Source organism: Passer montanus, unplaced genomic scaffold, assembly GCF_014805655.1.
Source record: "Passer montanus isolate IOZ18808 unplaced genomic scaffold, ASM1480565v1 scaffold57, whole genome shotgun sequence".
NCBI classification, from domain to species: Eukaryota; Metazoa; Chordata; class Aves; order Passeriformes; family Passeridae; genus Passer; species Passer montanus.
In genome coordinates this window covers 1,561,720-1,588,928 of record NW_024370705.1, presented here as the reverse complement: position 1 = coordinate 1,588,928, position 27,209 = coordinate 1,561,720, and the positions used below count along the sequence as shown (strand labels likewise).

General features: G+C 61.2%; 2 protein-coding genes across 11 annotated transcripts; one reads left to right on the top strand and one right to left on the bottom strand.

Moving 5' to 3' along the window:
• Positions 1-6,507: 6,507 nt before the first annotated feature.
• Positions 6,508-11,949, top strand: NEFH (neurofilament heavy). The gene is made up of 4 exons (XM_039725777.1): positions 6,508-7,424; positions 8,516-8,715; positions 9,445-9,569; positions 9,865-11,949. Exons 1-4 carry the CDS (start codon positions 6,638-6,640, stop codon positions 11,435-11,437), a joined length of 2,685 nt encoding a protein of 894 aa, XP_039581711.1. The 5' UTR covers positions 6,508-6,637; the 3' UTR covers positions 11,438-11,949.
• An 867-nt stretch (positions 11,950-12,816) lies between these two features.
• Positions 12,817-26,284, bottom strand: THOC5 (THO complex 5). 10 transcript variants are annotated; one of them, XM_039725780.1, is made up of 21 exons: positions 26,197-26,284; positions 25,459-25,570; positions 24,925-25,005; positions 24,409-24,552; positions 23,695-23,808; positions 22,302-22,399; positions 21,569-21,715; positions 19,691-19,805; positions 19,131-19,263; positions 18,203-18,280; positions 18,001-18,041; positions 16,800-16,899; positions 16,541-16,649; positions 15,385-15,486; positions 15,196-15,292; positions 14,827-14,941; positions 13,944-14,047; positions 13,774-13,861; positions 13,552-13,667; positions 13,211-13,401; positions 12,817-13,026 (listed from the first exon to the last, which is right to left on the bottom strand). In XM_039725780.1, exons 2-21 carry the CDS (start codon positions 25,552-25,554, stop codon positions 12,963-12,965), a joined length of 2,133 nt encoding a protein of 710 aa, XP_039581714.1. In that variant the 5' UTR covers positions 25,555-25,570; positions 26,197-26,284; the 3' UTR covers positions 12,817-12,962. The 10 variants fall into 10 exon arrangements, with proteins under 10 accessions (XP_039581714.1, XP_039581715.1, XP_039581718.1 ...); XM_039725781.1 differs by lacking the exon at positions 26,197-26,284 and adding an exon at positions 26,039-26,173; XM_039725784.1 differs by lacking the exon at positions 26,197-26,284 and adding an exon at positions 26,039-26,173 and having other exon boundaries at positions 25,519-25,570.
• Between the last annotated feature and the right edge of the window lie 925 nt (positions 26,285-27,209).

Here is a 27,209-nt window from a genome sequence, read left to right as displayed (position 1 = left end):
ATTCAGCTACCTTGGGAAAATAGGAGGCTCCTAAACCCAAATACAACAACAAACACATCACTGGGCTTCCCACCCAGGTGGGTGCTGCTGGGGGTCCTGGGAATGACACCAATGCCAAATGAGCCACTGCTGGTGCTGCTCATCTCCTCTTAAGGAGAGTGCAGGAAAACTCATTTCTTCTGCTACTTTCAGCACCCTGTTTTAGGATAATTCCCCCATCCTTGAAGGCTGAGATGCTGCTGACCAGAGACTTTCACCATGGAAGGTTTGGGTGGGAAGGGACCTTAAAGCCCACCCAGTGCCACCCCTGCCATGGGCAGAGACACCTTCCCCTGTCCCAGGCTGCTCCAAAACCTGTCCTGGAACACTGCCAGGTATCCAGGAGCAGCCACAGCATCGCTGAGAATTCCATCCCAGACCCCCCACCACCCTCCCAGGGAACAATTCCTAATTCCCAATATCCCATCCATCCCTGCCCTCTGGCAGTGGGAGCCATTCCCTGTGTCCTGTCCCTCCATGCCTTGTCCCCAGTCCCTCTCCAGCTCTCCTGGAGCCCCTTCAGGCCCTGCAAGGGGCTCTGAGCTCTCCCTGGAGCCTTCTCCTCTCCAGCTGAGCACCCCCAGCTCTCCAGCCTGGCCCCAGCCCTTGGGGCACCTCTGGTGTCTCCTCTGGAGTCACTTCCAGTTCCACCAGCACAGAGCCACTGCCAGGGCTGGGATGCAGCCTTCAACCTGTGCCCACACATCCCAAATCCCTGCTTATCCCAGCCCACCACAGCTCCCAGGTCCTTCCAGGGGAAGGGGAAGAGAAAAGGAAGGGAAGGTTCATCCCTGCACACCCATTCCTGCTGCTCAGGGGGACAGGCTGGCACCTAAAGGCAGCGAGAGCAGAAAGGAGCAGGAACTCCCAGGACAAGCTCCTAGGAAAGGGCTCCCCTGGAAAACAGAGGGGCAGCTGGAGGTTAGTGGGGAAAGGCAACTCCTCAGCTGGCAATGGAGCACCTGAGGGTGGCATAATTAGGGAAATTACGGAAGACTAAAAAATGAATGGGTAACTGGAGCCGTGGGGAATCGTGGAACTGCTCCCTGCTGGTGGGAGGCAGCTCCAGGGCACTGCAGAGGCCAGGCAGGCTGAGGTGGTGATGGCTCCCATGGGAATCAGAAAAGGTAAGAAGGCTTCTAGAAAGCTGTAAAACAGGCCCCAGAAACTGAAAGAACAAAAAACCTGGAGCTAAGTCATAGTTAGAAAGTCTGAAAGTAGAAAAGTTATGATAGTACAGCAAGCAAGGACATGAAACTATAGCTTAAGTCTTAAGCTTGGCTAAGACAGACCTTAAGACCACATGAAAATACGCTTAGCAAGATAGTAGAAGGTTTAAACTTAATAATAATGTACTGTGTATTATCAATAGCAAGAAGACAAGCAAATACTGTGTGAAACTGGTACACATGTGCTTTTAGTAATTAGCTAGAATGATTATCTTAAACTTTAGCAATATGCTACCAGCTAAAAGTTTTTAAAATATCCTGTAACAAAGAAACCTTTAGCTGCTACTAGCTGTACATGAGCTTTACCACCTTCCTATTGTCTCAGCCATGGAATAAAGGTAATACTTCAAATAAAACCAAAGAAATGCACTCCAACAGTCCCATCCCATCCATGAATAAAAAATAAAAATAAGATAACGACACCAACACAGCTGTGAGCACATCCCTGCTCCTTGGACAAACCCCAGGAGCTGCCACAAACACCAGCCAAGGCAGAGAAACACCCCAGGGTGCAGGAAGAGAACCAGAGGCTGAGGAGACCCAACCCAACAGCTCCAGAGCCTCGTGCTGAGCCCAGGTCTTCCCTCCTTACTCACAGCAGGGTCTCCCATCCTACAGCCACAGCCCCCATCCCTGGGCTCATCCCACACCCCACAGCCCCATCCCTGGGCTCACCCACCTCTGCCAGACCACCACAAACCCTCCAGCAGCCCCACTCACCTTCCCAGTAGGATATTTTCCCCTGTCTGGCCTGACTGGAGGCAGTTTTTGCCCCAGCTGGGCCCTGCAGCAGCTCAGGGCTGTGATTCTGCTGCATCCCACCCAGGACCATCCCCACCCTCTCACCAATCTGCTTCTGACCAACCCATGGGCATTCCAGAGGCTCCAGCTCCATCAGACAAAAACAAAAACCTGGATAACTCAGGGGTAGGAGCCACACTCACTGAGCCATCAGCAAGGTGCCCAAAGCAAATCCAAAACACCTCTGGCAGATCCAAAGCAGTGGCAGCAGCAAAGGAGCTGCAAGCAACGCATCCCATCAAGCAATAACTGGGGGATAAACTCAAGGGAAAAGGACAGTGCTGAGGTGTCCCCTGCAGCACCCACTGCCAGGATCCCACTGCCACAGGGCCCCACGCTCTGAGAGCTGGGGGACTTTTATCACCTTGAGCTGGGAGGCACCCCAAACTGGCTGAGTGAGCTCAGGGACACCAAGGACCTTGTCCTGGCCACAGCACGAGGCTCCCGTGGCAGAGGGGATGTTCCCCTCCTGGCAGAGCCAGCTTCTGCAGGGTGGACACCTCCTGCCACGGAGTTCCCAGCCTGGCTTGATCCAAGCAAGGCCCAACACCTCTGGAAAGCCCCTTGGGGTGCCACAGCCTGTTCAGCCTGGCAGTGTGACCCCACAAATGGGTGTGGGAGCCACAAACCACACCAGTCCCACTGCTCATGCCAGGCTTATCCCATTTTCTGTCAGCCCAGGAGAGAGCAGGCACAAACCCCCAGCTGAGCCCCCACTGCTGCAGGGATGGGAGCCCCTGAACTCCACACAAAACTCCTGCAACAACAACAGCAACAGCAGCACGGCTCCCTCAGGCTGCAGCTGCCTCACAGCTCCTCTTTATCCACTTTGGGGCTTTTCCCCCCAGAATCTCCCTGGAGGAGGCAGCGAGCACAGGAGATCAGCTCCCTGCTTATCCCACGCAGAGCCAAGACCTTTCCCTGTGGATGTGCCATGCCCTGAGGGGGTGACGGGCTCACCCCGTGTCCCCAGCCCGTGCCCGTCGGGGCCCTGCTGTGGCCCCCGGTGCCCGGGATGGCAGCAGATCCCGGGGCGATCCCTGCGGGAAGGAGCCGGGGGGGCAGCGCTGGGACACGGAGCTGCCGGGACAGCGGGACACGGGACCGGGCCCGGGGAGGCTGCGGGGGGGGGACACCCGTGTGCCCCGGCCGGCTCCTGCAACAACAACAGCAATGAGGAGGGGACACAGCCCGGACTGAGGAGCCGGGGATGGGGACACAGCCCGGACTGAGGAGGGGACAGAGCCCGGACTGAGGAGGGGACACAGCCCGGGACACGGGAGGGGACACGGGGCCAGAGCAGGGACACGGGGCGAGGCGGGGGCCGGGCCAGGGCTCACAGCGGGGACACCGCCGGGCCCAGCTCAGGTCGGGGGCCGGGAGGGGCCCGGGGCCAGAAGGACGCGGCGCGGCCCCAGCCCCGGCGGGGGCCCGGGTGGGGCGGGGCCACGGCGGGAGGGGCGGGGCTGGGAACGGGAGCGGGAATGGGGAGAGGGAATGGGGAGAGGGAATGGGGGAGAGGGAAGGGGGGAACCGAGATGGGGGAGAGGGAATGGGGGAACCAGGATGGGGATGGGACAGGGATAGGGACATGGAATGGGGACAGGGCATGGGGACAGGAGATAGGGACATACAGAGGAGAGAGGATGGGAATACAGATTGGGGATGGGGACCTGGGATGGGAGCAGGGGATGGGGGTGGGGTATGGGAACAAGGATAGGGACTGAGGATGGGGACAGGGACAGGGGCATGGTATGGGGACGGGGACGGGGATAGAGGATGGGGCTTGGGATGAGGACGTGGATGGGGACAAGGATAGTGACAGGGGATGGAGACATGGGATGGGAATGTGGGATGGAGCAGAGAGATACGGGGACAGGGGACACCCCATGGGTCGGGACGGAAACAGAGAAAAGGGGCTGGAGACAGGGCTTGGGAACGGGGTGACACAGGTGTGGGGACAGGGTCACCCCTCCCCAGGGTGGGAGGGACCCTCCGGGGCACTCCTGTCCCCACCCGTGGGTGCCCCATGGTCCCAGCAGGAGCCGGGCGGGCACACAGCCGCTCGGGATGCCCGGTGCTGCTGTCCCCGTGTCCCCAGCACCTCCCGGGACGTGTCACCTGCGGGTGCCCAGCCTCCCTCTGCTCCTGGCTGCTCCCGGCCCCGCTTCCGTGGCTCCTGTGGGACAAGGGACGGGGTGGGACCCTGCTCCCACAGGGGACAGCTGGGGGGACAGCCGGGACAGCAGGGCTGCTCCGGGCACCACGGAGCTGCCTGCTGATTGGCTGGGATCAGAGCTCCTGCCTGCTGATTGGCTGGGATCTATGGGCCTGAGTGCTGATTGGCTGGGATCTATGGATCTGCCTGCTGATTGGCTGGGATCAGTGCTCCTTCCTGCTGATTGGTTGGGGGATGTTTATGCACATGCCTGCTGATTGGCTGGTATCTGTACTCCTGTCTGCTGATTGGCTGGGGCAATGTATAAGGACCTGGTTGCTGATTGGCTGAGATCTATGGGCCTGTATGTTGATTGGCTGGGATCTCCAGGCCTGGCTGTTGATTGGCTGAAGCTGTCAGTACCTGCCCACATCTTGAGCTCACTGTGTGCTGATTGGCTGGACAGCAGCTGTGCTGATTGGCTGGGTGGTCTGTGACTGCTGATTGGCCACTGGTCCATATGGGATGACTGGCCGGGCTGTCTGTGAGTGCTGATTGGCTGAATGGTACCCAAGTGCCGATTGGCTGGATGGTACCCAAGTGCTGATTGGCTGGGTGGTCTGTGACTGCTGATTGGCCACTGGTCCATATGGGATGACTGGTCGGGCTGTCTGTGAGTGCTGATTGGCCGGATGGTACCCGAGTGCTGATTGGCCGGATGGTACCCAAGTGCTGATTGGCTGGGTGGTGCCCGAGTGCTGATTGGCTGGATGGTACCCAAGTGCTGATTGGCTGGGTGGTACCCGAGTGCTGATTGGCTGGATGGTACCCGAGTGCTGATTGGCCGGGCGGTCCGTGCGTGCCCCGGTCCCAAGGGCAGGTTTGGGGGGTCACATCCCCCCGCCCCACCCCTGTCTCCATCCCCTTCCCCATCCCAGCCGGGATGGCACACCTGGCCCTCCCGTCCCTCCCTGCCCGGAGCATCCCGCAGGGCTGTCCCCTGTCCCCCCAGGGGACCCTCCCGGCGCCACCCCCCAGCCAGCAGGAGCCCACCTCCCCCCGCCGCGGTGACTGCCTGCCCCCGGGGGACACCAAGGGACGGCCCCACCCTTGGAGGGGGTGTCTGTGCCACCCGGGGGTCCCCCCTTTCTCCTTCACACCTTCTCTGCTTTGTACCCCCCCAGCCAGCAGGAGCCCACCTCCCCCCGCCGCGGTGACTGCCTGCCCCCGGGGGACACCAAGGGACGGCCCCACCCTTGGAGGGGGTGTCTGTGCCACCCGGGGGTCCCCCCTTTCTCCTTCACACCGGGGTGGGTTCCTGCTCTGTACTGGGTGGTCCCAGGGTCCCACTCTCTATTCCTGGGGATCCCACTGCATTCCCAGGTGTTCACCTCTCTGCCCAGGGGGTCCACGGTCGCATCAGGAGCTCCCCACTCCCTTTCTTTGGGGTCCTCGGGGGTCCCACCTCCCTCTCTGAAGGTCCCACCCTCTATTCCTCTTTTCCGCCCCTCTGCTCGGAGCATCCCTTCTCGCTGCAGGGGCTCTCCACTTCCCGCGGGGTCCCCACTCCGTCCTGGGGTGTCCCTGCTCCTTTCCCGGGGCTCCCATTCTGTGTTCCCAGTGGTCCTGCTCCCTGCCCGGGGGATGTGTCCTCCCTCAGGGAGCTCCCTCCTCCCTTCCCGGGGTCCGGCTCTCTCCCCCGGGGGTCCCGCTCTCTGCCCCGGGGGTCCCGCCCTCTCTGAAGGTCCCACCCTCTATTCCTCTTTTCCGCCCCTCTGCTCGGAGCATCCCTTCTCGCTGCAGGGGCTCTCCACTTCCCGCGGGGTCCCCACTCCGTCCTGGGGTGTCCCTGCTCCTTTCCCGGGGCTCCCATTCTGTGTTCCCAGTGGTCCTGCTCCCTGCCCGGGGGATGTGTCCTCCCTCAGGGAGCTCCCTCCTCCCTTCCCGGGGGTCCCACTCTCTGTTCCGGGGGGTCCCACTCTCTGCCCCGGGGGTCCCGCTCTCCCTTCCCGGGGTCCCACTCTCTGTTCTCGGGGGTCCCGCTCTCTGTCCGGGGGGTCCCGCTCTCTGTTCCCGGGGGTCCCGCTCTCTGTCCGGGGGTCCCGCTCTCTGTCGGGGGGCTCTCCACTCCCTTGCCGGTGGTCCTGTTTGCCACTCCCGGATCCCGCTGTGCCCCGGGTCCCCGTTCTCCTGCCGGGGGACCATCCGCTCCTTTCTGGTGTGGCTCCCGCTCCCACCCGGGCGTGGCAGCGGGGTCCCCCCGCACCCGCGGGGCTGCGGCGGCGGCGCGGGGCGGTGCCGGTGCCGGTGCCGGTGCCCACCCCCGCTGCCGGTGGCGGGGCGGAGCGGCCGCCCCGAGCGCTATAAAGCGGGCGGCCGCGCCGGTGCCGCAGCGAGGGCGGGGGTCGCCATGAGCCTGATGCTGGAGACGCTGCTGGGCCCCCCGGGGGGGCTCCGCAAGGAGCCGGGCCGCGCTGCCCCGCGCTCCGCCGCCTCCAGCGGCTTCTACTCGTGGCCGGCCCCGGTGGCGGGGCGGGCGCGGGGCGCGGGCGGCGGCAGCGCGGCCGCGTCCTCCACCGAGAGCCTGGACTCGCTGAACGGCGAACCGCGGGCGCGCAACGAGAAGGAGCTGCTGCAGGTGCTGAACGACCGCTTCGCCGGCTACATCGAGCGGGTGCGGGCGCTGGAGCAGCAGAACCGGGCGCTGGCGGCCGAGGCGGCGGCGCTGCGGCAGCAGCAGGCGGGGCGCTCGGCCATGGGCGAGCTGTACGCGCGGGAGCTGCGGGACATGCGGGGCACCGTGCTGCGCCTGGGCGCCGAGAAGGGCCAGCTGCGGCTGGAGCGGGCGCGCCTGGCCGAGGACGTGGCGGCGCTGCGGGGACGGCTGGAGGACGAGGCCCGGCAGCGCTCGGAGCTGGAGGCGGCGGCCCGCGGGCTGGCGCAGCGCTCGGCGCAGGAGGAGCGGGCGCGGGCGCCGCTGGAGGAGCGGGCCCGGGCGCTGCGGGAGGAGGCGGAGCAGCTGCGGAGGCAGCACCGCGCCGAGGTGGGAGCGCTGCTGCGCGGGGCGCGCCCCGAGCTGCCCGCGGAGCCGCCCGCCTCGCTGCGCCCCGGCGTCACCGCCGCGCTGCGCGACCTGCGCGCTCAGCTGGAGGGCACGGCGGCCCGCAGCACCCTGCAGGCCGAGGAGTGGTTCCGCGGTGAGTGCGAGGGGGTGGCCGCCAAACGCGCCGGCAGCATCCCGGTACCTCCCCCGGGACACCCTGGGCTGCCGCGCCCCGGCGGGGGCTGGGAGCAAAGGGAGAGAGGGAGGCCCGAGGGATGCGGGGACCCCCGCCCTCTGTGTCGTGTTAGATGCCGCAGGGACCCCTCCCACCTCTACTGTGCTCCTGGAGGGTGTTGGGACACCGGGCTCCCATATATTGTGCTCGGGGAGGGCGTTCGTGTCCCCACCCTAGGAGCGTGCAGGGACCTCCCGTCCATCCAGCACCCTGGGAGGGCTTCAGGGTGACCCCAGCCCAGCCACCAGAGCTCCAGAGCTTGCGGGGGCGCTGCCCGACTCCCCTCTGCCCCGCAGTGAGTTTTGAGGAGGGTTCCAGGATCCCTGGCTCGGCACCCCCCAAGGTTTTGGGGTGCCGGACGCCCCCGATGCCGCAGGGTGTTGTGCTGGGGCGAGGCCAGCGGTGTTTGCGGTGCTGGGGGGGCGGTACCGCATCCCTGGCGCGGGAGGGGAGGACAGAGAGGGGTCTTTTTTGGGGGGCACTACGGAGCGGAGGGTGGGGTGGGCAGCCCAGGCTGAGCCCGGCGCGCAGGGCGGCTCCAGCACCGCGGACAGCGGCGGATCAGCACCGCGGGCAGCGGCAGAGCCGAGCCGGGCGCCCGCAGGACCGGTGCTGCCCGTCCCTGTCCCCTCGTGCTGTGCCCCTCCTCGTCCCCTGGGGTGTCCGCAGAGCGCTGCGGCAAAACCCCCCCGCCTCGGGCCAGGGCTGGCGGGGGGCAGCGCTGTGGGGCAGGGGATGTGGCACAGCTGAAGGGGAGGCTGGTGCTGCAGCGAGGATCTGCGCTGGCTGAAGTCCAGGATGGCAGAAACAGCCCCGGGCTCGTCTTGCCCGTCCTCCTTCACTTCCCGGCAGAGATGGAGCGAGGGGTGGGGAAGGCAGAGCCCTCAGGGAGCCTGGGATGGCTCTGCAGAGGACTGGGACACGTGGCACGGACAGGTTTGGGTTTCCCCAGGGAGGGGAGGCTGCAGCCTCCTTCCCTCCCGCCCTGCAGCTTCCCTTTTCCCTCGCAGTGAGGCTGGACAAGCTCTCGGAGGTGGCCAAGGTGAACACGGACGCCATGCGCTTGGCCCAGGAGGAGATCTCCGAGTACCGCCGGCAGCTCCAGGCCAAGACCACCGAGCTGGAAGCCCTCAAGGGGACCCAGGAGTCGCTGGAGAGGCAGAGGCAGGAGTCGGAGGAGCGCCACCACGCAGATGTCCTGTCCTACCAGGTGCCGTGGCGCAGTGGGCAGCGCCTGGGCTGGGGAGGGACCATCCAGCTGCTGGGAGGGGCAGCACTGGGATTTTGGATTCAGGGGTGGGAAGCAGCTGTGGCAAATGCCCTGGGCTGTGTCAGAACTGGCCTTCCCCAGCCCACAGGGATCAGGAACCCAGAGGCTGAGGTGGTGTCCAGGCTGTTGTGTCCCTCAGCACCCCTGGAGCTGCCCCATGGCTCTGCCTGGTACCGAGCTGCCTGTGAGGATGGTCACGAATGCCATGGAAGTGTGTCCAGGGTTTGGGCCACATCCTGTCTGCCAGATCTGGGAGTGAGGGCTGCCTTGGTGGCCTTGGAATGAAGGGCTGTCCCCAGGGTGGTGCCCACCAGCCTCCAGCTGGAGTTCAGTTGCCATTGGACTCACCCTAGTCCTAGAAGCATTCCCACTGCTCGTCCCTGCTGGAGGCAGTGCTGGGAGCGGGCCAGGGGCTCAGCTGGAGTGCAGCTCCTTGCTCAGGGCATGCAGGGCTCCTGCCAGGTTCCTCAAGGCAACTGGGCATCCTGGGAGCACCCCTGGCTGTGTCCCCTTCCCTGCGTGTCTGCAGGAGGAGGTGGCTGCAGACTCCTCCATGAGGACACCCTGGTGTTGGAGGCCAGGGGACAGTTTAGGAGTGCCCTTGTGTCCCTCTGCTCCTGGGGACTGTGCCATATGCCCCCCACCCCTTATTGTTGCGTCTGCCCACAGGAAACCATCCAGCAGCTTGACAACGAGCTGAGGAACACCAAGTGGGAGATGGCAGCTCAGCTCCGCGAGTACCAGGATCTGCTCAACGTCAAAATGGCCCTGGACATCGAAATTGCTGCCTACAGGTACAGGGAGGACAGGGGAAGGCCTGGGGGGGTCTCAGCCAGGTCTGCTCAAGGTCCCTTGTTGACACCTGGGCTCTTTTTGGTGAGCAAATCATCCATCCATGGTGGGCAATGTCCATTGGTGTGTGGAGGGAAGGGCAAGGAAACCTGCTCATCCCAGGCCACAGGAGCAGGAGGATCATCCAGGATGGGGCAGGGAGGGAGATGGAGCTGCAGGACATTGCTGGCAGCTCCTGGGCACGGGATGAGAGGAGAAGCCTTCACTGAGGGCCCTGCCCTGGTCTCTCCCTGGCAGAAAGCTCCTGGAAGGGGAGGAGTATCGGCTGGAGACTGGCATTGGGATGCTCTCCTACCCCGAGGTGGTCCCCAAGCCTCCCAGCATCACCACCAGCATCAAGGTGAAGAGCGAGGAGAAGATCAAGGTGGTGGAAAAATCAGAGAAGGAGACAGTGATTGTGGAGGAGCAGACAGAGGAAATCCAGGTGACCGAGGAGGTCACAGAGGAGGAGGAGGCTGAGAAAGAGGCTGAAGAGGAAAAAGCAGAAGAGGGGGAGGAAGAGGGGGAGGAAGAAGAAGAGGAGAAGGCTGAAGAAGAGGCTGAAGAAAAGGCCAAGTCTCCTGCAAAGGAGGAGGCCAAGTCCCCAGAGAAACCTGAGTCCCCTGCAAAGGAAGAGGCCAAGAGCCCAGCTGTGAAATCCCCAGAAAAACCTGCAACCCCCTCAAAGGAGGAGGCCAAGAGCCCAGCTGTGAAGTCCCCAGAGAAACCCCCAACCCCCTCAAAGGAGGAAGCCAAGACTCCAGCTGTCAAATCCCCTGAAAAGCCACCAACACCCTCTAAGGAGGAGGCCAAGACCCCCGCAGTGAAATCGCCAGAGAAACCGACACCTCCCTCAAAAGAGGAGGCCAAGACCCCAACAGTGAAATCCCCAGAGAAACCGACACCTCCCTCAAAAGAGGAGGCCAAGACCCCAACTGTCAAGTCCCCAGAGAAACCCCCAGCCCCTTCTAAAGAGGAGGCCAAGCCCCCAGCTGTGAAATCCCCAGAGCCACCTGCAACTCCCTCGAAGGAGGAAGCCAAACCTCCATCTGTCAAATCCCCAGAGAAGCCCCCAAGCCCCTCTAAGGAGGAGGCCAAGCCCCCAGCTGTGAAGTCCCCAGAGAAGCCCCCAAGCCCCTCTAAGGAGGAGGCCAAGCCCCCGGCTGTGAAGTCCCCAGAGAAAGCCAAATCTCCCGTGAAGGAGGAGGCCAAGTCTCCGCAGAAGGAAGCAGCCCCAGCCAAGGAGCCAAGCCCTGCTCCGAAGGCCCCGGCCAAGGAGGAGCAGCCCAAGGAGGTGAAGGCTCCCTCCAAGCCTGAGGAGGGTAAGAAGGAGGAAGCTCCCAAGAAGGATGTCCCAGCCAAGGCAGAGGAGAAACCCAAGGAGAAGGCGGCTGCTGTGCCAGAGCCTCCAGCTCCACAGGCCAAAGAGACCAAGCCAAGCCCCAAACCTGCCGAAGAAGCTCCAGCAAAACCTCAGCAGGAGGTCAGCAAGGCGGCTGCCAAGGAGGCTGAAAAGCCAAAGGCTGAGGAGCCCAAGAAGAAAGTAGAAGAACCCAAGAAGGAAAAGGCGGAGGAGCCCAAGAAGGCAGAGGAGCCCAAGAAAGAAAAGACAGAGGAGCCCAAGAAGGCAGAGGAACCCAAGAAGGAGAAGGCAGAGGAGCCTAAGAAGGTGGAGGAACCCAAGAAGGAGAAGGCAGAGGAACCCAAGAAAGTGGAGGAACCCAAAGCTAAAGCAAAACCCAAAGATGAGCCCAAAGCCAGTAAGGAACCCCCCAAAGGCGAGGCTCCCTCCAGCAAGGAGGGCTCAGCCCCAGAGCCGGGGAAGAAGTGATGGAAGAGTCCCGGGAGCCGAAGGCACCTCCGGGCACGGGAGCTGCTCCACTCCCTCCGACGGCTGGGCCCAGGGTGGAGCCCCCAGGCCCCCCAGGGCCCCCCAGGGCCCCCCAGGCCAGGCTTTCCCTTAGCAATAGGCCCGTGAGAGCCCCGTGGGTGGGCGATTGCTTCCCTCGCAGAACGTGATATTCGCCGAGCGCCACATTTAACACTTGAATTATAACCCAGGAGAAGAGGGGGGGCCCCCAGGGGAACCCCACCACCCTTCTCCTCTAAGTGCATTTATTTAATGTATGTGCAATGGATGGATGAGTGCAATGCAGAGCTGTAGCTGCTTGGGGGGGCTGGCGGGGTCCTGCCCTGCCCTGGGGGGTGACAGTCCCTCTGGGCAGAGGTGGGAGAGGCTGGGAGCTGCTGGAATGCTCACAGACACACACGGTGCACCAGGAACCTCAGCCCACTGATCTTTGCTTTCTGTGCAATAACCAAATAAAAGTGCTTACAGAGACACCCTGGCTCTGCTGGCTTGTCCTGGGGAGAAGACAGAGAAGGAAGGTGGGAAGGTGGGGCTGGGATCTGTCACCCAGGGCTGGGGTGGGTGACACGGGGCTTTCCAGAAGGGAAACACACCCCACAGCAGGCACAAGGACCCTGTGTCCTGAGGATGGAAACAGGCCAGCCCTGCCATGCTCTCCAAAGGATCTCAGTGTGTTTTTTCCCTTCCTTCTTTTTTTAAAGTGTGGCTCCCAAGGGACTGGGAGAGCCTGGTTTAACCCAAGGGCTGCGGCACAGCCCGGCACTGCAGCACTGCACCCAGGGCAGGGGCTGGGGGGAGCAGGAGAGGGGCTCTCAGCCCTGCTGGGGGAGAAATCACTCCCAGGGGAGACATGGAGAGGCTGGGATGAAGGAGGGACAGTGACCTCGGGAGGGGGGATGGAGCCCCAGCTCTGCCAGTCTGGGACCCCCACACAGAGCGGTGCAGGGGAGGGGGCACATCCCAACCCCGTGAGGCTAAGCAGGACAAGCCAGGATGTCCCACACCCCTCCTCCTGCCTGTCCAGGACCCTGCTCTGCTCCCCTGCAAGGCCAGGGAGCAGAGGAGCCCCCAGGATGCAGGGATTGTGCTGAGTGGGATGGCAGCCAGCCGGCAAGGACAGGCTGGGGCTGCACTGCGGGCTCTGGAAAAGTGAGGGCTATTTTTAGCCACCTCAGTTTTTAGCCATCTCAGCTCCCCAGTCCCTGTGGTGGGGAGGGAAGTCAGGAGGCAGGGAGCATCCCTGGAAAGGCTGTCAGAGCCCGGGGCTGGGACACAAGACTTGCTGCAGCCCTCACAGGTCCCTCATCTCAGCCCCTCTGCATAGACAAGGCACCAACACGTTTTTTCTTTAGCTCAGTTTAATCCCTTTGACTACAAAACCTTCAAACCAACCCCAAAATATTGTAAAAGAAGCAGAAATGTCAGGATAGGAACACTCCTGCCACAGAGTGAACAAGTCCCACCCCAGGATGAGGCCCAGGGCTGCTCAGCGATGGCTGAAGAACCCCTGGGGGTAGTTGAACTTGAAGGGTTTCAGGCGCAGGGGGCCCCTGGAAGAGAAGAGGGAGAGGCTGTGACCACAGGGATCAGGAACATCCCATGGCACCCGCAGAAAAGGCCCAGTTCCAGGGCTACTGCCCAGCTGTGGGGGCTAATCCCTCTAGGACAGGCTCCCAGGAACAGCAACACCACCAGAGTCCCTGGCAGCACCCTCAGCCCCCAGGCAGCTCCCACCTGACCAGGCGCAGACACATCTTCTCCTGGGGGAACTCCTTGGGCCCCTCCACGCTGGGATCGTGGGGCTCTGTCTCCAGGTACACGTCCAGCACCATGCACAGGCGCTGCAGCTGGTTGGTGAGCAGCTGGTAGCCAGGCTTGGGCCCCCACAGCTCCTTGTAGTAGACATTGACCTCGCTCTCCATGGCCTGGAAAACAGGGATGAAGTTGGCACAGGCTTGGATCTCTACCCTGCCCTCCCAGGGGCATCCAGCCACCAGCTCACCCCAACATTCCCTTGTTAGAGACACAGAACTGCTGGGGACACCCCCAAAAACGCAGCCCCCACCCCACAGTACCCGAATGTTGTCGTCGTTGCTGCTGTTCCGCTCTCCCTTCCAGTTCAGGCACAGGCTGAAGACAGGAGGCAGCGTGGAATAACCAGGGTTCAGCACCACAGCTGCCTGCAGCTTGGCTGAGCAGGGAAAAGGTGTCACTCACAGGGCCTCCAGGCAGCTGGATTACCCATGAAGCTGCCTGGGATGAGGATTGGAATTCCCAAAGGAAGGAAAGGTGCCTACCTGTTCCCCTCTCTATCAGGGCCATGTAGTAGAGGTGAGTGTCTTCAGCCAAGCCAGCCTCTATCACATCCTTAGTGTAGGGCAGCTCCTGAGAGGGGGAGGAGGAATGATGGCTCCAGTGCCATGTGGGAGCTGGGAGGGAGGGATTCAGCCCCGTGCTCAGCACTTACAGCATAATCCTCATAGGGAATGGCAGTCCACTTCACCAGGCGTGAGACGATTTTGGTGGGGAAGAGCTGCTGGCACTCGCTGGACACTGGCACAACTCCGTGCTCTGAAAGCAGGGACAGGCCCTGAGCAGGGCTGGGGACACTGCTCTGCCACTGTCTGCAGCGGGGACACTCCCACAGTGGGACCTGGGCATCATGCCATCCTTCAGCAGCTCCATCAGGTACCCAGCAGAGAGACCGCTGGGCTGTGATCCCACGGGATCCCTGGGCTCTGATCCCACTGGATCCCTGGCTTGTGATCCCACGGGATCCCTGGCTTGTGATCCCACGGGACCCTTGGGCTGCAGCCCCATGGGATCCCTGGGCTCTGATCCCACAGGATCCCTGGGCTTCTTGACTGGCACACAACATGCATGGTGTGCAGTTCACTTCCCACCATGTCCCAAATCACCTCCCAGCACTGGGATGGCCATTCCCAAAGAGGTGCTGGGCACTGGAAAGGGCAGAGCCTTCCTCTGCCACCCAAAATAGGGCAGTTCCTTCATTCCTACAACTCCCAAGGGCTGAGGGAACAACTGAGAATGCTGAGGGTGGCACTGCCACCCACCAAATGTGACATCAGCCAGCTGATGTCTCCTCTCCTGTGATTGCTTCTGTTCCACTCTCCCTCCCAGTTCAGGCACTGGCTGAAGATGGGCAGCAGCTTGGAATAACTGGGATTCAGGACCATGGCTACCTGGAGCTTGGCTGAGCAGGGAAGAGATTCTTCCCTGCATGAGGACTCTGCCACTGCACCCCTGTCCCCAGGGAAGGGTGGGGAGCCTGGCAGGACCCTGCCACTGCACCCCTGTCCCCAGGGAAGGGTGGGGAGCCCAGCACTCACCCAGGGATGCAAACTGCTTGTGCAGGGCCAGGCGGGACTGCAGGCGGCTCCGGAGCAGCTTCACTGTCAGCTCCATGTGGCTGGCACTCAGGGAATTGTCAGCAGCCACCGTGTGCTGTGGGCAGGAGGGATGTCAGGCCAGGAGCCACATCCCCACAGGGACAGGCACCCATCATTCAGTCACTCAAAGGGCTTGGACTATCATGTGAATGACATGAAATATGTCAGTGTGGCCCCACACACAGATCCAGCCCAGCAAAGCCTGGCCCAGCCATGGCTTGGGGGCAGCTGGTGCCAGCAGGGGACAGGACAGGGCTGTGACAGCTCAGCCCAATGTTGTGGGGGAGAGGGAAGGGGTTTGTGCCATGCCTGAGGCTGATCCTTGGGGAAATGCAGGCCACCCAGCTTCTGCACCCACACGTAGGGGTGTCCCAGCTCTGTCACGTAGTCACTCAGGGTCAGGATGCTGTGGGGACAAGGAAGAAGGGTCACATCAAGCAGGGAGGATTTGCTGTGCTGGAGCAAGGAACTAATGGCAATGGCCTGGGTGGCACTCACCCCACTTTATCAAACTGGAACTGGTTGGCTGGGTTGGGCGTTTTCCTCCCGTGGTCCCCTGGATAGAGGCAGTTGAGGAGGGAGTCTGGGGAGAGCAGATCCCTGGCAGAAAGAGGGGAGAGGTCAATCAGCAGCAGTCTGGGCTCTTCATCCCTCCATGAACAGGCTTCAAGTCCAGAGAAGGGGATTATGAGCTGCGCGAGTTCAAGAGCAGAATGGAGTGGAATTTGGGGAAAGTCAAAGAGAGAGCTGTCTCCTCCTGCCAGGAGCAGGATGGAAATCACAGGGCACCAGCTCCTGCTCTTCCACGAAGCTGCTCCCTCTAGTGCCATGAAACTCCTCATGTCTGACTGTACTCGCAGGAATGACCAGCCACAATGGGCTGTAGGATCTGGGGGCTGGCTCAAGGCACAGCCTCCCTGGTTTGGGGTAACACAGCCAAGGGCAGCAGGAGGGAGGGAACGCCCTGCACAGGATCTCCAGCTGCTGCCACAGAGGGTTTGGGGTGTCTGCAGCAAGAAGTGAACCCCAAAAGGATGAGGAGGTTGCATATGGGACAGGCTGGGAGGCAGCACTTGCTCCCAGGCAAGTCCAGACCAGCTTCTCCCACCTCCCTCTTCCTCAGGCACCTCCTGCGTCAGGGAGAGCCACCAGAGAGCTGGCAGCTGCTGGGAGCTCCCTGGGCAGGCTCCCAAAGCTGCCACTTCAGCTTTTCCTCACACCAATCAGGCTCCTGCAGGCTCTGGGGAGCACAGGCAGAGGCAGCTGCATCTCTGGAGTTCAGGACAAGGTGACCTCAGGAGCAGTCAGGTGAGGGAGCTGCCAGGCTCTGCCTGTGGGAGGGAGGCTGAATGTGTCAGCAGGAAAGATTTTCCCCCAGATCCTGACAGCTCTGGCACTGCTGAGAGGTTCCCAAACTCCCTGAGTCTGGCTTGTCTTGGCAGAGGAGAGGAGGAGGAAGGTGCTTGGGCTGTGCAGGGCCCCCAGACCCACAGGGGCAAAGGGGTCCCTGCCTGATGAGCTCTGGGCTGTGAAGGGTTCCCAAACCCCACAGGGCAGAGGGGTCACTGCCCAATGAGGCTCTGCAGGACTCCCAAATCCCATGGAGTCACTGCCCAATGATCTCCAGACTTGCTGCCCACAGGGTTCTCCTTACCCCGCACTGATGGCCGTGGTCATTTCCATGGCAGTGGTCACCTTGGCTTTCACTGTCATGACATTGAGGTTCATCAGGTAGTGGAAGGTCAGGTGAAGCACGTTCTCATCTGCCCACACAGAAGGGGTGACATTGGTGCCTGCTCCAGCTCAGAGAAACCCCTCCACACTTCCAGCTCCCCCCAAGGCCCCCAAGGTGCTGCTGGGGTGAGTCCCCACTGACTGCTGCTGAGCTGCTGTCCCACCCCTGAGCCCCTCACCTTTGCACTTCAGGTCCAGGGTGACAGACAAGGGGTGTCTCTTCAGCATCTCCTTGCGTTTGTCGTCCAGCTGCACACCCAGGGTGGGCCTGCGCCGCTTCTGGGGGGGCAAAACAGCTGTGAGAGCCTTCTCCTGCTCCTCACCAAGCCATGGACCTTCCCAGCCCGCAGCTCTTTCCCCCCAGTCCAGTTCCACAATCTCCCAGCACCACAGCCACAGCTGCCCTGGGGAGGGAGAGGAGCAGGAAACCCTCACTCAGCTCCAGTTCCTGCCATTCCTTCAGCTCCAGGGAATGTCTCCATTCCTGGGAGACAAAGTCAAGGACCTGCTGGCCCAAAAGCTTTCCCACTGCAAGAGGCAGAACCTAGAATCACTGAATCCTTTAGGCTGGAAAAGCCCTCTGAGAGCATCAAGGCCACCATTAACCCATGTCCCCACATGCCACAACCACATGGCTCTTCAATCCCTCCAGGGATGGGGACTCCCCCATTACCCAGGGCAGCTGTGCCAGGGCTGGACAGCCCTTTCTGTGAAGGAATTTTCCCAATATCCTCCTCTGGCAAACTCTTGTTCCCTGGAGCAGAGCCTGACACCCCCCGGCTGTCCCCTCCTGTCAGGAGTTGTGCAGAGCCACAAGGGCCCCCCTGAGCCTCCTTTTCTCCAGGCTGAGCCCCTTTCCAGCTCCATTCCCTTCTCTGGACACGAGACCCTTCCCCACAGAACAGCCCCATACACCTGGCTCTCCTGCTGGTGGTGGGAGTGGAGGCCCAGAGCCCCTTCAGGCTTTGCTGCTGGGAGCAGCCAGCACCTCCAGCCTCTCCTCAGCATCCAGCAGGAATTATCTGTAGGACAAACACTTCCTCCAAGGAGTGCTGAACAAGCCGTGGTGCAGAGAATGCTTTTGGCACAGGATGGACACAGCTCCCTCCCTGTTGGACACAGCTCCCTGCCCTCAGGCTATTTTTACAAAGTGGAGCAGCTCCAGCCGGAGAGCTGCAGGGATGGGACACGAGAGGAGCAGCTCTGTACCCTGCCTGCTCCTGCATTTGGGACACCCACTGGAAATGGCAGCTCCCTCCTCCCAGGAAAGGTCAGGATTTGACATCACTGCACTTCCACACACCCTCACAGCTTGCAGGGGCAGCTCCCAGCCCCAGCCAGCCCCAGCTCTCCCCAGAGGGGGACAGCGCTGTCCCTTACCGTGGTTTGCTCCTCCTCTGCGTCGGAATCGCTCTCATCATCTGTGCAGAGAGAGGGCTGTCAGCAGGGACCACCCAGAGCTCAGCTCTCCCACCACCAGCAGGGCTTTTTCCAAGCCCTGACACCCCTCTCCCAACAGAAGCAGGGTCCCAGGAGCTGCAGACACACAGGAACAAGTCCCCAGGGCAACACCCCAACTCACCCTGTGAGTCCTCGGGTGGTTTATAAAGGGCCTTGGCTTCCTCCACACTCCCTTCAATGGCCACCACCAGCTTCTTATCTACAGAGGAGGCAGGAAAACTGAGTTAGCAATCCCATTCCTGCTGCAAAGGCAGTGAGCAGAGCAGCCCTGCCCCTAAAGCTCCTGGTTCCTGGTGAAGGAAGCTCCAGCAAAAGGCCAGTGGGAGGAGAGGTTGTCTGGAAGGTTCTGGGAGGTCACCACTGGGCTGGATCTCCTGGGCAGGGTGGGGTCAGAGAATGGAAAACACTGGGTTTTGAGGGACTCTCCCTGGACACCATAAGGGCCAAATATTTATTAAGGAGAGGGTGGGATCTGGCTGGGACAAGCAGGGACCTGGTGTAGCCAAGCATCACCATGTCCTTCCATACTCCTCTGGCACTGAGAGGAACAGGTCACACCAGAGCCCTCACCACACAGGAGGTGTACACAGGCCAGTGGGATTCCTGACCTCTTCCAGGAAATCCCTCCCAGCTCAGGGAGGCTCCAGAAATCCCCTCAAAATACAAAGGGATGAAGGTTTCCAGGTGAGCTGTGGGAATGGCCTCTACAAGGTCTGGGTCCCTAGGTGGCACAAGGCAGGGGGTGACAGCTCTGGGGAAGCTGTGACAGCACTGAGCCAGCTCTCAGTCTGCAAGGACATCCCTGCTGACCTTGGGAAGGGGGGAAGGGGTGGGAAGGGAGCTTCCCAAGCACTTCTTCCAGCGAGGCAGCTGAGCAAACAAGGTTTCAAATGCTGCTGCCTCACCGTGCCGCGGGGCCACCCCGCTGCTCTGCGCCCAGCAGAATCTGACAGCAGAGCACACAGAGGGGAAAGACCCCCAGAAAGTGGTGATTGCTGCAGACAGGAGTGCAGCCTGGCCCGTGGGGGCACTGTGCCCCCAGTGCTCACCACAGGCCTGTCCGTAGGCACTGGCTTGGACGAAGAGGACGTAGAGAGGCGGCGGGAGGTGCCGGGCGGTCTCGTACTGCTTGTGAGCCTGGTCGAAGGGCATGAACAGGTACTCCTGCACAGGCAGGGAGGCCTGGAATGACAGGGAGAGCCTTCATCACTGGGAGAGGAACAGCTCATCCTCCTTGCCCTGAGAGAGCGGGAGATGAAGCTGGCACAGCAGCAGTGGTGCAGGATTAAACATGGAGAGCCTAAGGAAAGGGCTGGCAGCTGCCTCTGCTGGGAAAGTTTTGGATCTGGAAATAACCCAGTTCCTCCTCCTGTTCTTCCCTCCCGAGGCAGTCACAGGGGGCTGGAACTGTGTGGGGCTCTCCAGGGAAAGGCCCATTTAGCAGCTTCTGCAGCTGCAGTTCTGCAGGAATTGCTGCATAAATAAAAAAGGAGACTCTCGAGGGGTCTTGGATCTGCCCCTTGCCCACCCTGAGTGGGAATGAAACATCCCCAAACCGAAACCAGCCCAGGAGCTGCCCCTCGGAGTGACCTCCTGAGGGCTCAGGTACCTGCATGATGCTGTTGAGTCGAGGCTGGAGGCTGCTCAGATATTCCTTCTTCACCTCGATCTCCTTCAGGATCTTTTCCTTGCTGGTCAGGCACTCCTTGTATTTCTCTGCCAGCCTAGAGGTGGGAATTTTGTCACTGCCACACACCACAGCTCTAAACCTGCTGGATAATGAGCCCCAGCATTCCTGCCCTGACATAAGGAACCAGGAGAGCTCAGACATGGAGCTAACACAGAGCTCCTAACACCAAGGACAAGTGGAGGCAGGAAGGAACTGATTGGAGATGGAAAACAGACACGGAAAAGGGGAAGCTCAGCCTCATGCTGTGCTCCACAAAGGGGCAGCAGCTGGATCTTCCCTCAGGAGATCTGCTCCCACCCCAGGCTCTGCTGCCAGCAGCCACGACTCCTCTGAGCTCCCTAAGAGGCTTTGTCCCTTCACATCCCCAGAGCCACTTCTTGTCACACAGTCAAGGTTCAACAGAGAAAATGCAAGCCCTGGATGCTCTGAGCCCTGGATACACTCGTGTGCAGGAAGAACACACCAAATTCCCTCATTGCTGCTGACTGCAAGCCCTTTCCCAGCAGGAGCAGGGAACTGGGTATGGAGGTGACCTGCCCAGGACAAGGGTTCTCCAAGGGGGAACAGACCTGACCTTGCAGAACTTGGATTCCGTTTCCAAGAAAAACTGTATTTGTGGGGGTCAGTGCACATCCCAAGAGGTTCCTACACAAGCTCCAGTGTTCACACACCTTCCCAACACAGAGCTACTGAAATCCCTGCACTCCACTCCAGAGGCACCTCACACCAGGTGGAGAAGAACACCAAGCAAATTCAATGGAGTTGCACAGCTAAAAACACCAACATAAATTATGGATGGATGTCAACAACCCCAACAACAACAGCAAATGCCCAAAGCACCACTGGCATCTGCTTGTGAGCAACTGAACAGGCATATCCCACCTGAGCAGGGGTGGGAGATGGACAGGGGCATTCCTTAGATACCACAGAGTGAGGACTGGGAATTCCAAGGCCTCTCAGCAATTTAATGAGCAGCTCAGGGTCTCTGTGAGGTTTGCAATGATCATTTTTATGCACAACTTCAGAAATCTGCAGGCTGAACACTTCTCTGCCTGTGCCACAGGCAGAGACAGCTGGAGGATCCTGGCTGTGCCTTCTACCAGGCAAAAGCAGCCAGGTTTTAGAGGAAAAGTCTGGGAAAAGGGAAGCATGAAGGGCTGGAGGCACCCAGCACCTTTTGTTGTCTGCTCTGCTCAGCTGCCCTCAGGCTGCACCCAGCAGCACATTCCAACTGATCTTTCCAGAAGGTGCTCCTGGACACTGCCTGACTGTTATCCAAACACAGGAATGCTGTGTCATGTTTGCTTTCCCCAGGGGGCAAGAGTCAGGGAGCAGCTGAGCACCGGGACAGCGGTGACGCCAGCAGCAGGACACGGGGCTGTGCCAGCCTGGCGTGGTTGGCAGCTCCACACCATGGCATGGAATGGCAGCAGCTCCAGCCAGGATGGGCTCCCTTTGCCCTTGGATCACCAGGCAGTGTCAGAGAACTCCCTGGCCTATGGAACAAGGATCCCAGCAAGCCCAGCTCTGCACAGAGGGGTCTCCCAGCCACACAATAAACGCCTGTTCCACACTGATCCAAGAGGGTGTGAAAAACCTCATCCCTACATCTGCTCTCCCAGCAGCTCTGGGTGTCTGCCCAGATCCCTGGAGCTGGGACACGGAGTGGGGACACCCTGAGCTCCAGGTGCCTGCCCAGATCCCTGGAGCTGGGACACGGAGTGGGGACACCCTGAGCTCCAGGTGCCTGCCCAGATCCCTGGAGCAGGGCACGGAATGGGAGCACCACTGACCCACCTCTTGCGCTGCTCCAGCTCCCAGTCCAGGCGGGCCAGGGTCTGCTGGTGGGGCTCGCTCAGGGTGATGGCAGGGCGGCTGATTTCAGGGGGGGCCTCTTTGTAGAACTCCTCCAGGCTCACCAGCTCGATCTCCTCGTGTTTGGATCTGCCAGGACACACGGGTCAGACCAGGGAAAAGTGGGAAGTGCTCAATGTGTCCCCACAGGAGAGTGTCCCACTGGTGCTTCCTGCTCTGCTACTGAGCCACCACCATCAGAGAGCTGAATTTGTTTTGATCTCTACTGTCTGTGCCTAAAGGGGCTCCAGGAGAGCTGGAGAGGGATTGGGGACAAGGGATGGAGGGACAGGACACAGGGAATGGCTTCCCACTGCCAGAGGGCAGGGCTGGATGGGATATTGGGAATTAGGAATTGTTCCCTGGGAGGGTGGGCAGGCCCTGGCACAGGGTGCCCAGAGCAGCTGTGGCTGCCCCTGGATCCCTGGCAGTGCCCAAGGCCAGGCTGGACACTGAGGCTTGGAGAAGCCTGGGGTAGTGGAAGGTGTCCCTGCCCATGGCAGGAGTGGCACTGGATGGGCTTTAAGGTCCCTTCTACCTCAAACTATTCCATTATTACAAACACCTGGAGCACCCGCTCTGCTCCCACAGTGAACGTGGGAAGAGCTCCCAAACTCAGGAATCACCCACCCATCCCAGACACAGCAACGCTCCCTCTGCTCCCTGCCACGCTCACTTGAATTCCAGGCACTTGGTGATCTCCTTCTGCAGGTGCATCACCTCGTAGAGCAGGTTCTGCAGCTGCAGGTGATAGGCATCGACCTTCTGCTTTGCCTGAAACACAGACACAGCCAGAGCAGGGATGGAGCAGGAAAAACAGTCACAAAGAGAGAGTCACCAAGACCGGTCACTACAGCAGCTTGGGACAGCAGGTTTTAGGGTATGCAACAATTTTTAGGGGGAAGAATGACATTTTTAAGGGCTGGAGGAGCAAAGGATTATAACAGGAGACTGATCCTGCTCCTTCCTGCACAATTTAAAGCCAAGGCACAGGACAGGGCTCACTTACTGGGGCACACAGAGTCCCCCCTCTGAGAACTCTGGTTATGCAGCTTCCAGGCTGATCACACACTCACTGATGCACCTGCACAACACCAGACCCTTGAAACAGAGTTTGTGACCTCCTACTACACTTGAGGCAAAAGCAATACTGTTCCTTCATTATTGATCTAAGCACAGCTGCCCTGCAGCCAGGAGTTTATCAGGATCTGAGCCTGTCTTAGGTTGGAAGGTGTAGCTGGGGTGTGTGTTCCATTGCCATCTGTCAGAGCTGGGCAGTTCTCTGCTGTTCATGGGGCAGTTTTCTTTATCTCTCCCACAGCCAATCCTCCCTCCAGGAGATCTCTGCTGTCCATGGCCACTGAGTGTCCCTGCAGGGCTGATCAAATTCCAGCATCCCATGGGGAGATGCTCCGCCCAGGGCAGGAGCCAAGCATTCCTACCTGGATCCAATCTGAGCCTGGAACAGCACAGCAGCCTTTGCCCACTGCATTCCCAGAGGAGCAGCTTTCTCCTGCCCTGCATTCCCAGAGGAAGAGCAGGCCCATCTCCAGCAGCCCTGGAGCTGCAGAGGAAAACTCCCCCCTTGTGCAGGATCCCTGCTCCAGCAGAAGCACAGCTGGCACTGCAGGAGGGCTGAGCCCCCATGGGATGGGACTGTGCCACCACCCTGACCCACAGGGGGACAGCTCCTATTCTCACTCTGGCAGTGATGTTTTTGGGTTTTTTTAATTTGTACTATTGCATTTGTATTTTTAATTTTCCTAGTAAAGAGCTGTTATTCCTACTTCCCTACCTTTGCCTGAGAGCCTCTTAAATTCAAAATTATAACAATTTGGACAGAGGGGGTTTGCATTTTCCACTTCAAGGGAAGCTCCTGCCTTCCTTAGCAGACACCTGTGTGTTCAAACCAAGACAGAACCTCCCAACAAACCCTCAACTCAAACCACAGGACCTGGCTGAGGCGTAACTCCTCACACCACGCACACAGACCAGGCAGGACCTGCCCCATCTGTGCCCCCCCTAAACCCAAGCTGCACTCCTCCCTCCCTGCCAGCCCTGCTGGGTACCTCGTGGGTCTGGTCCCTGCCCTTCTTCAGGCGGATGTGGGCCAGGCGGTTCAGCTTCTTCAGGGTCATGAAGTGGACACAGCTCTGCACGCGCCGCTCGTCAATCTCCACGGCCTGAGGGGCAGCACAGGGGGGTGGGAGCAGGAGGGATGGCTGGCACCACCTCTGCAGGCAATTCCTGCCACAAAAGGGGCTCCACGCTTTGCTGTGGAGCCACATTCATGTCCCTGGGGCTTCTGAGGGAGCCTCCTGCTGCCAGACCACAGGGCTCTGCTGGGAATAACTGGGAGAGGGTCCAGGCTCCTCACAGAATCACTCCAGCCATTCTCCTCAGCAGTAGGAACAGAGGTGGTTCAGCCTGGAGCACCTGGTGTGTCCCAGGAGCCTGGGACAAGGGAGGCTGTTCTATTTCCAGAGCTCAATCCCTGCCCCAGCAGCCTGGCAAAGGGAGGCTGCTCCATTCCCAAAGCTCAATCCCTGCCCCAGCAGCCTGGCAAAGGGAGAATATTCATTTTCCAGAGCTCAATCCCTGCCCCAGCAGCCTGGCAAAGGGAGGCTGCTCCATTCCCAGAGCTCAATCCCTGCCCCAGCAGCCTGGCAAAGGGAGGCTGCTCCATTTCCCTGACATCACAGCTCCTGCTGCCGTTCCCCTGGGATTAATGGGGAAACACCAAATGACAGACGTGTTACACCACAGGGGGAGGCTCTCCTCACATTTTCCTTGATGCCCCGGCTCTTCAGCTCCTGGATCTCTGCCATGAGCCTCTGGAGTTCCTGGCAGGTCTCCCTGTAGAGCTCGTAGTCCTTGATGGGGTCCCGCAGATCCACCTCGCTCTCCTCGCTGTAGTACCTGACATCCTGCCAAGGCAAGAACACCTCCCGTGGCTCATCCCTCCCTCTGGAAAGGCCTCTGGGGGACAAGCTGCCATTTCTGCCTCTGCCCATCAGTCCCATGGCTTTACACAAGACTGTTCCAGCAATCCCAAACCCACCAGCCACTAAAACACCTGGCGAGTTCAGGCTGTCTTTAATTGTTATAAATTTTAATTGGCACCGTTGGGCTGTCCTGTGCAGGGCCAGGAGCTGGACTGGAGGATCCTCGTGGATCCCTTCCAACTCAGGATATTCCATGATCTACACGACCACAGAGGACAATCCAGAAAGGTGATTCCTCCTCCTTGTCCACCCCACTCCCCACTCTGGCTGATCCTACACTATCCTGCTGCTCACGGGAGGGTTTGAAGGCACCATGCAAATCCCAGAGGGATCTTCCAGCTTTGGGCTCACTCTCCAGAGGAGTGTTTGTGTCTCCTGAAAGAGATGGAAGCAGGTTTAGGAATTCACAGTGGGAGTATAAGAGGCATTGGAAGCTGGGGGAAGTGGATCTCACAATTCATGGAATTCCAGAATGGTTTGGGTGGGAAGGGAGGGCTTTAAAGCCCATCCAGTCCCATAGGCAGGGACACGTCCACTGTCCCAGCTCTCTCCAAGCCCCAGTGTCCACCCTGGCCTGGGACACTGCCAGGTCTCACAATTCATGGAATTCCAGAATGGTTTGGGTGGGAAGGGAGGGCTTTAAAGCCCATCCAGTCCCATAGGCAGGGACATCTTCCACTGTCCCAGCTCTCTCCAAGCCCCAGTGTCCACCCTGGCCTGGGACACTGCCAGGATGGGGCAGCCACAGCTGCTGTGGGCATTGTTTTCCAGCAGGGAACGCCGGGCCAGCACAGAGGGGTGTGGGCAGGGCCCTGGGCACGTCTGTACCTGCTCCGTGTCGCCCTTGCCCCGCTTGCCCTCGGCTGGGACCCCGTCCGTGCGGATCACCTTGGGCTTCCTCTTCTTGCTGGACTCGGAGGACATGGTGCTGCCGGCAGGGCTGCGAGGGAGCACGGCCCGAGTCCGTGGGGGCCCAACCCGCCTGCCCCGCCAGTGTCCCCTGTGCCTCCCTCCATCCCGCGCCTCCCAGCCCTTCCAGCCCGGCGGGCCCGGGTCTGCTCCGCCACAGCCCCCGGACCGGCCCTGAGCCCCACAGCCCCTCGGGACTGGGTCTGCTCCCCACAGCCCCCCCAGTGCCCCTGGGCTCCCTTGGGACCCCGGGCCGAGCGCTCAGCCCCGCCCTGAGCCCCCGGACTGCAGCACCGGACTGCAGCTCTGCCTCAGCGGAGCCCCCCGAGCCCTCACAGAGCCCCCAGCTCATCCCGGGGCGTCCTCTCCCGCGAGCCCCCCAGCTCGGGACCCTCCACCTCCCCCGAGCCCCGCACACCGGGCGCAGAGCCCCTCACTCCTCCAGAGCCGCCCCAGACCCTCACGCCGGGGGCTCTCGGCCCCCCCGAGCCCCGCACACCGGGCCCGAGGCGTCAGAGCTCCCCCAGCACGGCGCCTTCGCCCCTCCAGACCAGGAGCCTGCACTTCGGCTGAGCCCCCGGCACACCGGGCCGCGGCTGTCCCGTCCCGGGGCCGTGCCCCATCCCCTCCGCGGGCCCGGCGCACCCCGGCACTCACCGCCGCCTCGCCTCCGCGCCGCCGGAAGTGACGTCACGGGGCGACAGAGCGCGGCGCGGAGCGGCTGCCGCTGCTACAGGCGCCCCCTAGCGGACCCGGCATCCTGGAGGACCCGCACGGGGCTGGGGGCGGGGCTCCGCGGAAAGGGGCGTGGCTTGACCGGGTACCCATGGGCCTGGGATGGGGTCCCTGATGGCACTGGGGGTGCCCATGGGGCTGGGATGGGATCCCCAGTGGGGTGGGGGGCACACAGGGGCTTGGGAGGGGCACGGGATGGAGTCAGTGGTGGTGGTGGTAGGATCTGTGGGCTTGGAGGGGGTGGGGATGGGGTGCCCAATGGCACTGGGGGGATCCCTGGGCTCAGAATGGCATGAGAAGGGGTCCCCAGTGGCACTGGGAGCACCCATAGGCTTGGAGGGTCATGGGATGGCGGGGCACGGGATGGAGTCAGTGGTGGTGGGGGTAGGATCTGTGGGCTTGGGGGGGGTGGGGATGGGGTGCCCAATGGCACTGGGGGGATCCCTGGGCTCAGAACGGCACGAGAAGGGGTCCCCAGTGGCACTAGAAGCATCCATAGGCTTGGAGGGTCATGGGATGGTGTCCACCTTAGCAATGGGGGGTTTCAGGGGCCCGGGATGAGGCCCCCAGTGGCCCTGGCTGGACCCCCACACTGGGGGCTCGGGGGGCACTGGGGGGTCCTGGTGCAGAAGGGCACCCACAGGAAGGGGGAGCTTGGATAGGGGTCCCAGAAGCACCAATGGGTGTCCATGGGGCTGGGATGGGGTCCCTGATGGCACTGGGGGTGTCCATGGGGCTGGGATGGGGTCCCCAGTGGCACTGGGGGTGTCCATGGGGCTGGGATGGGGTCCCCAGTGGCACTGGGGGTGTCCATGGGGCTGGGATGGGGTCCCCAGTGGCACTGGGGGTACCCATGGGCCTGGGATGGGGTCCCTGATGGCACTGGGGGTGCCCATGGGGCTGGGATGGGATCCCCAGTGGGGTGGGGGGCACAC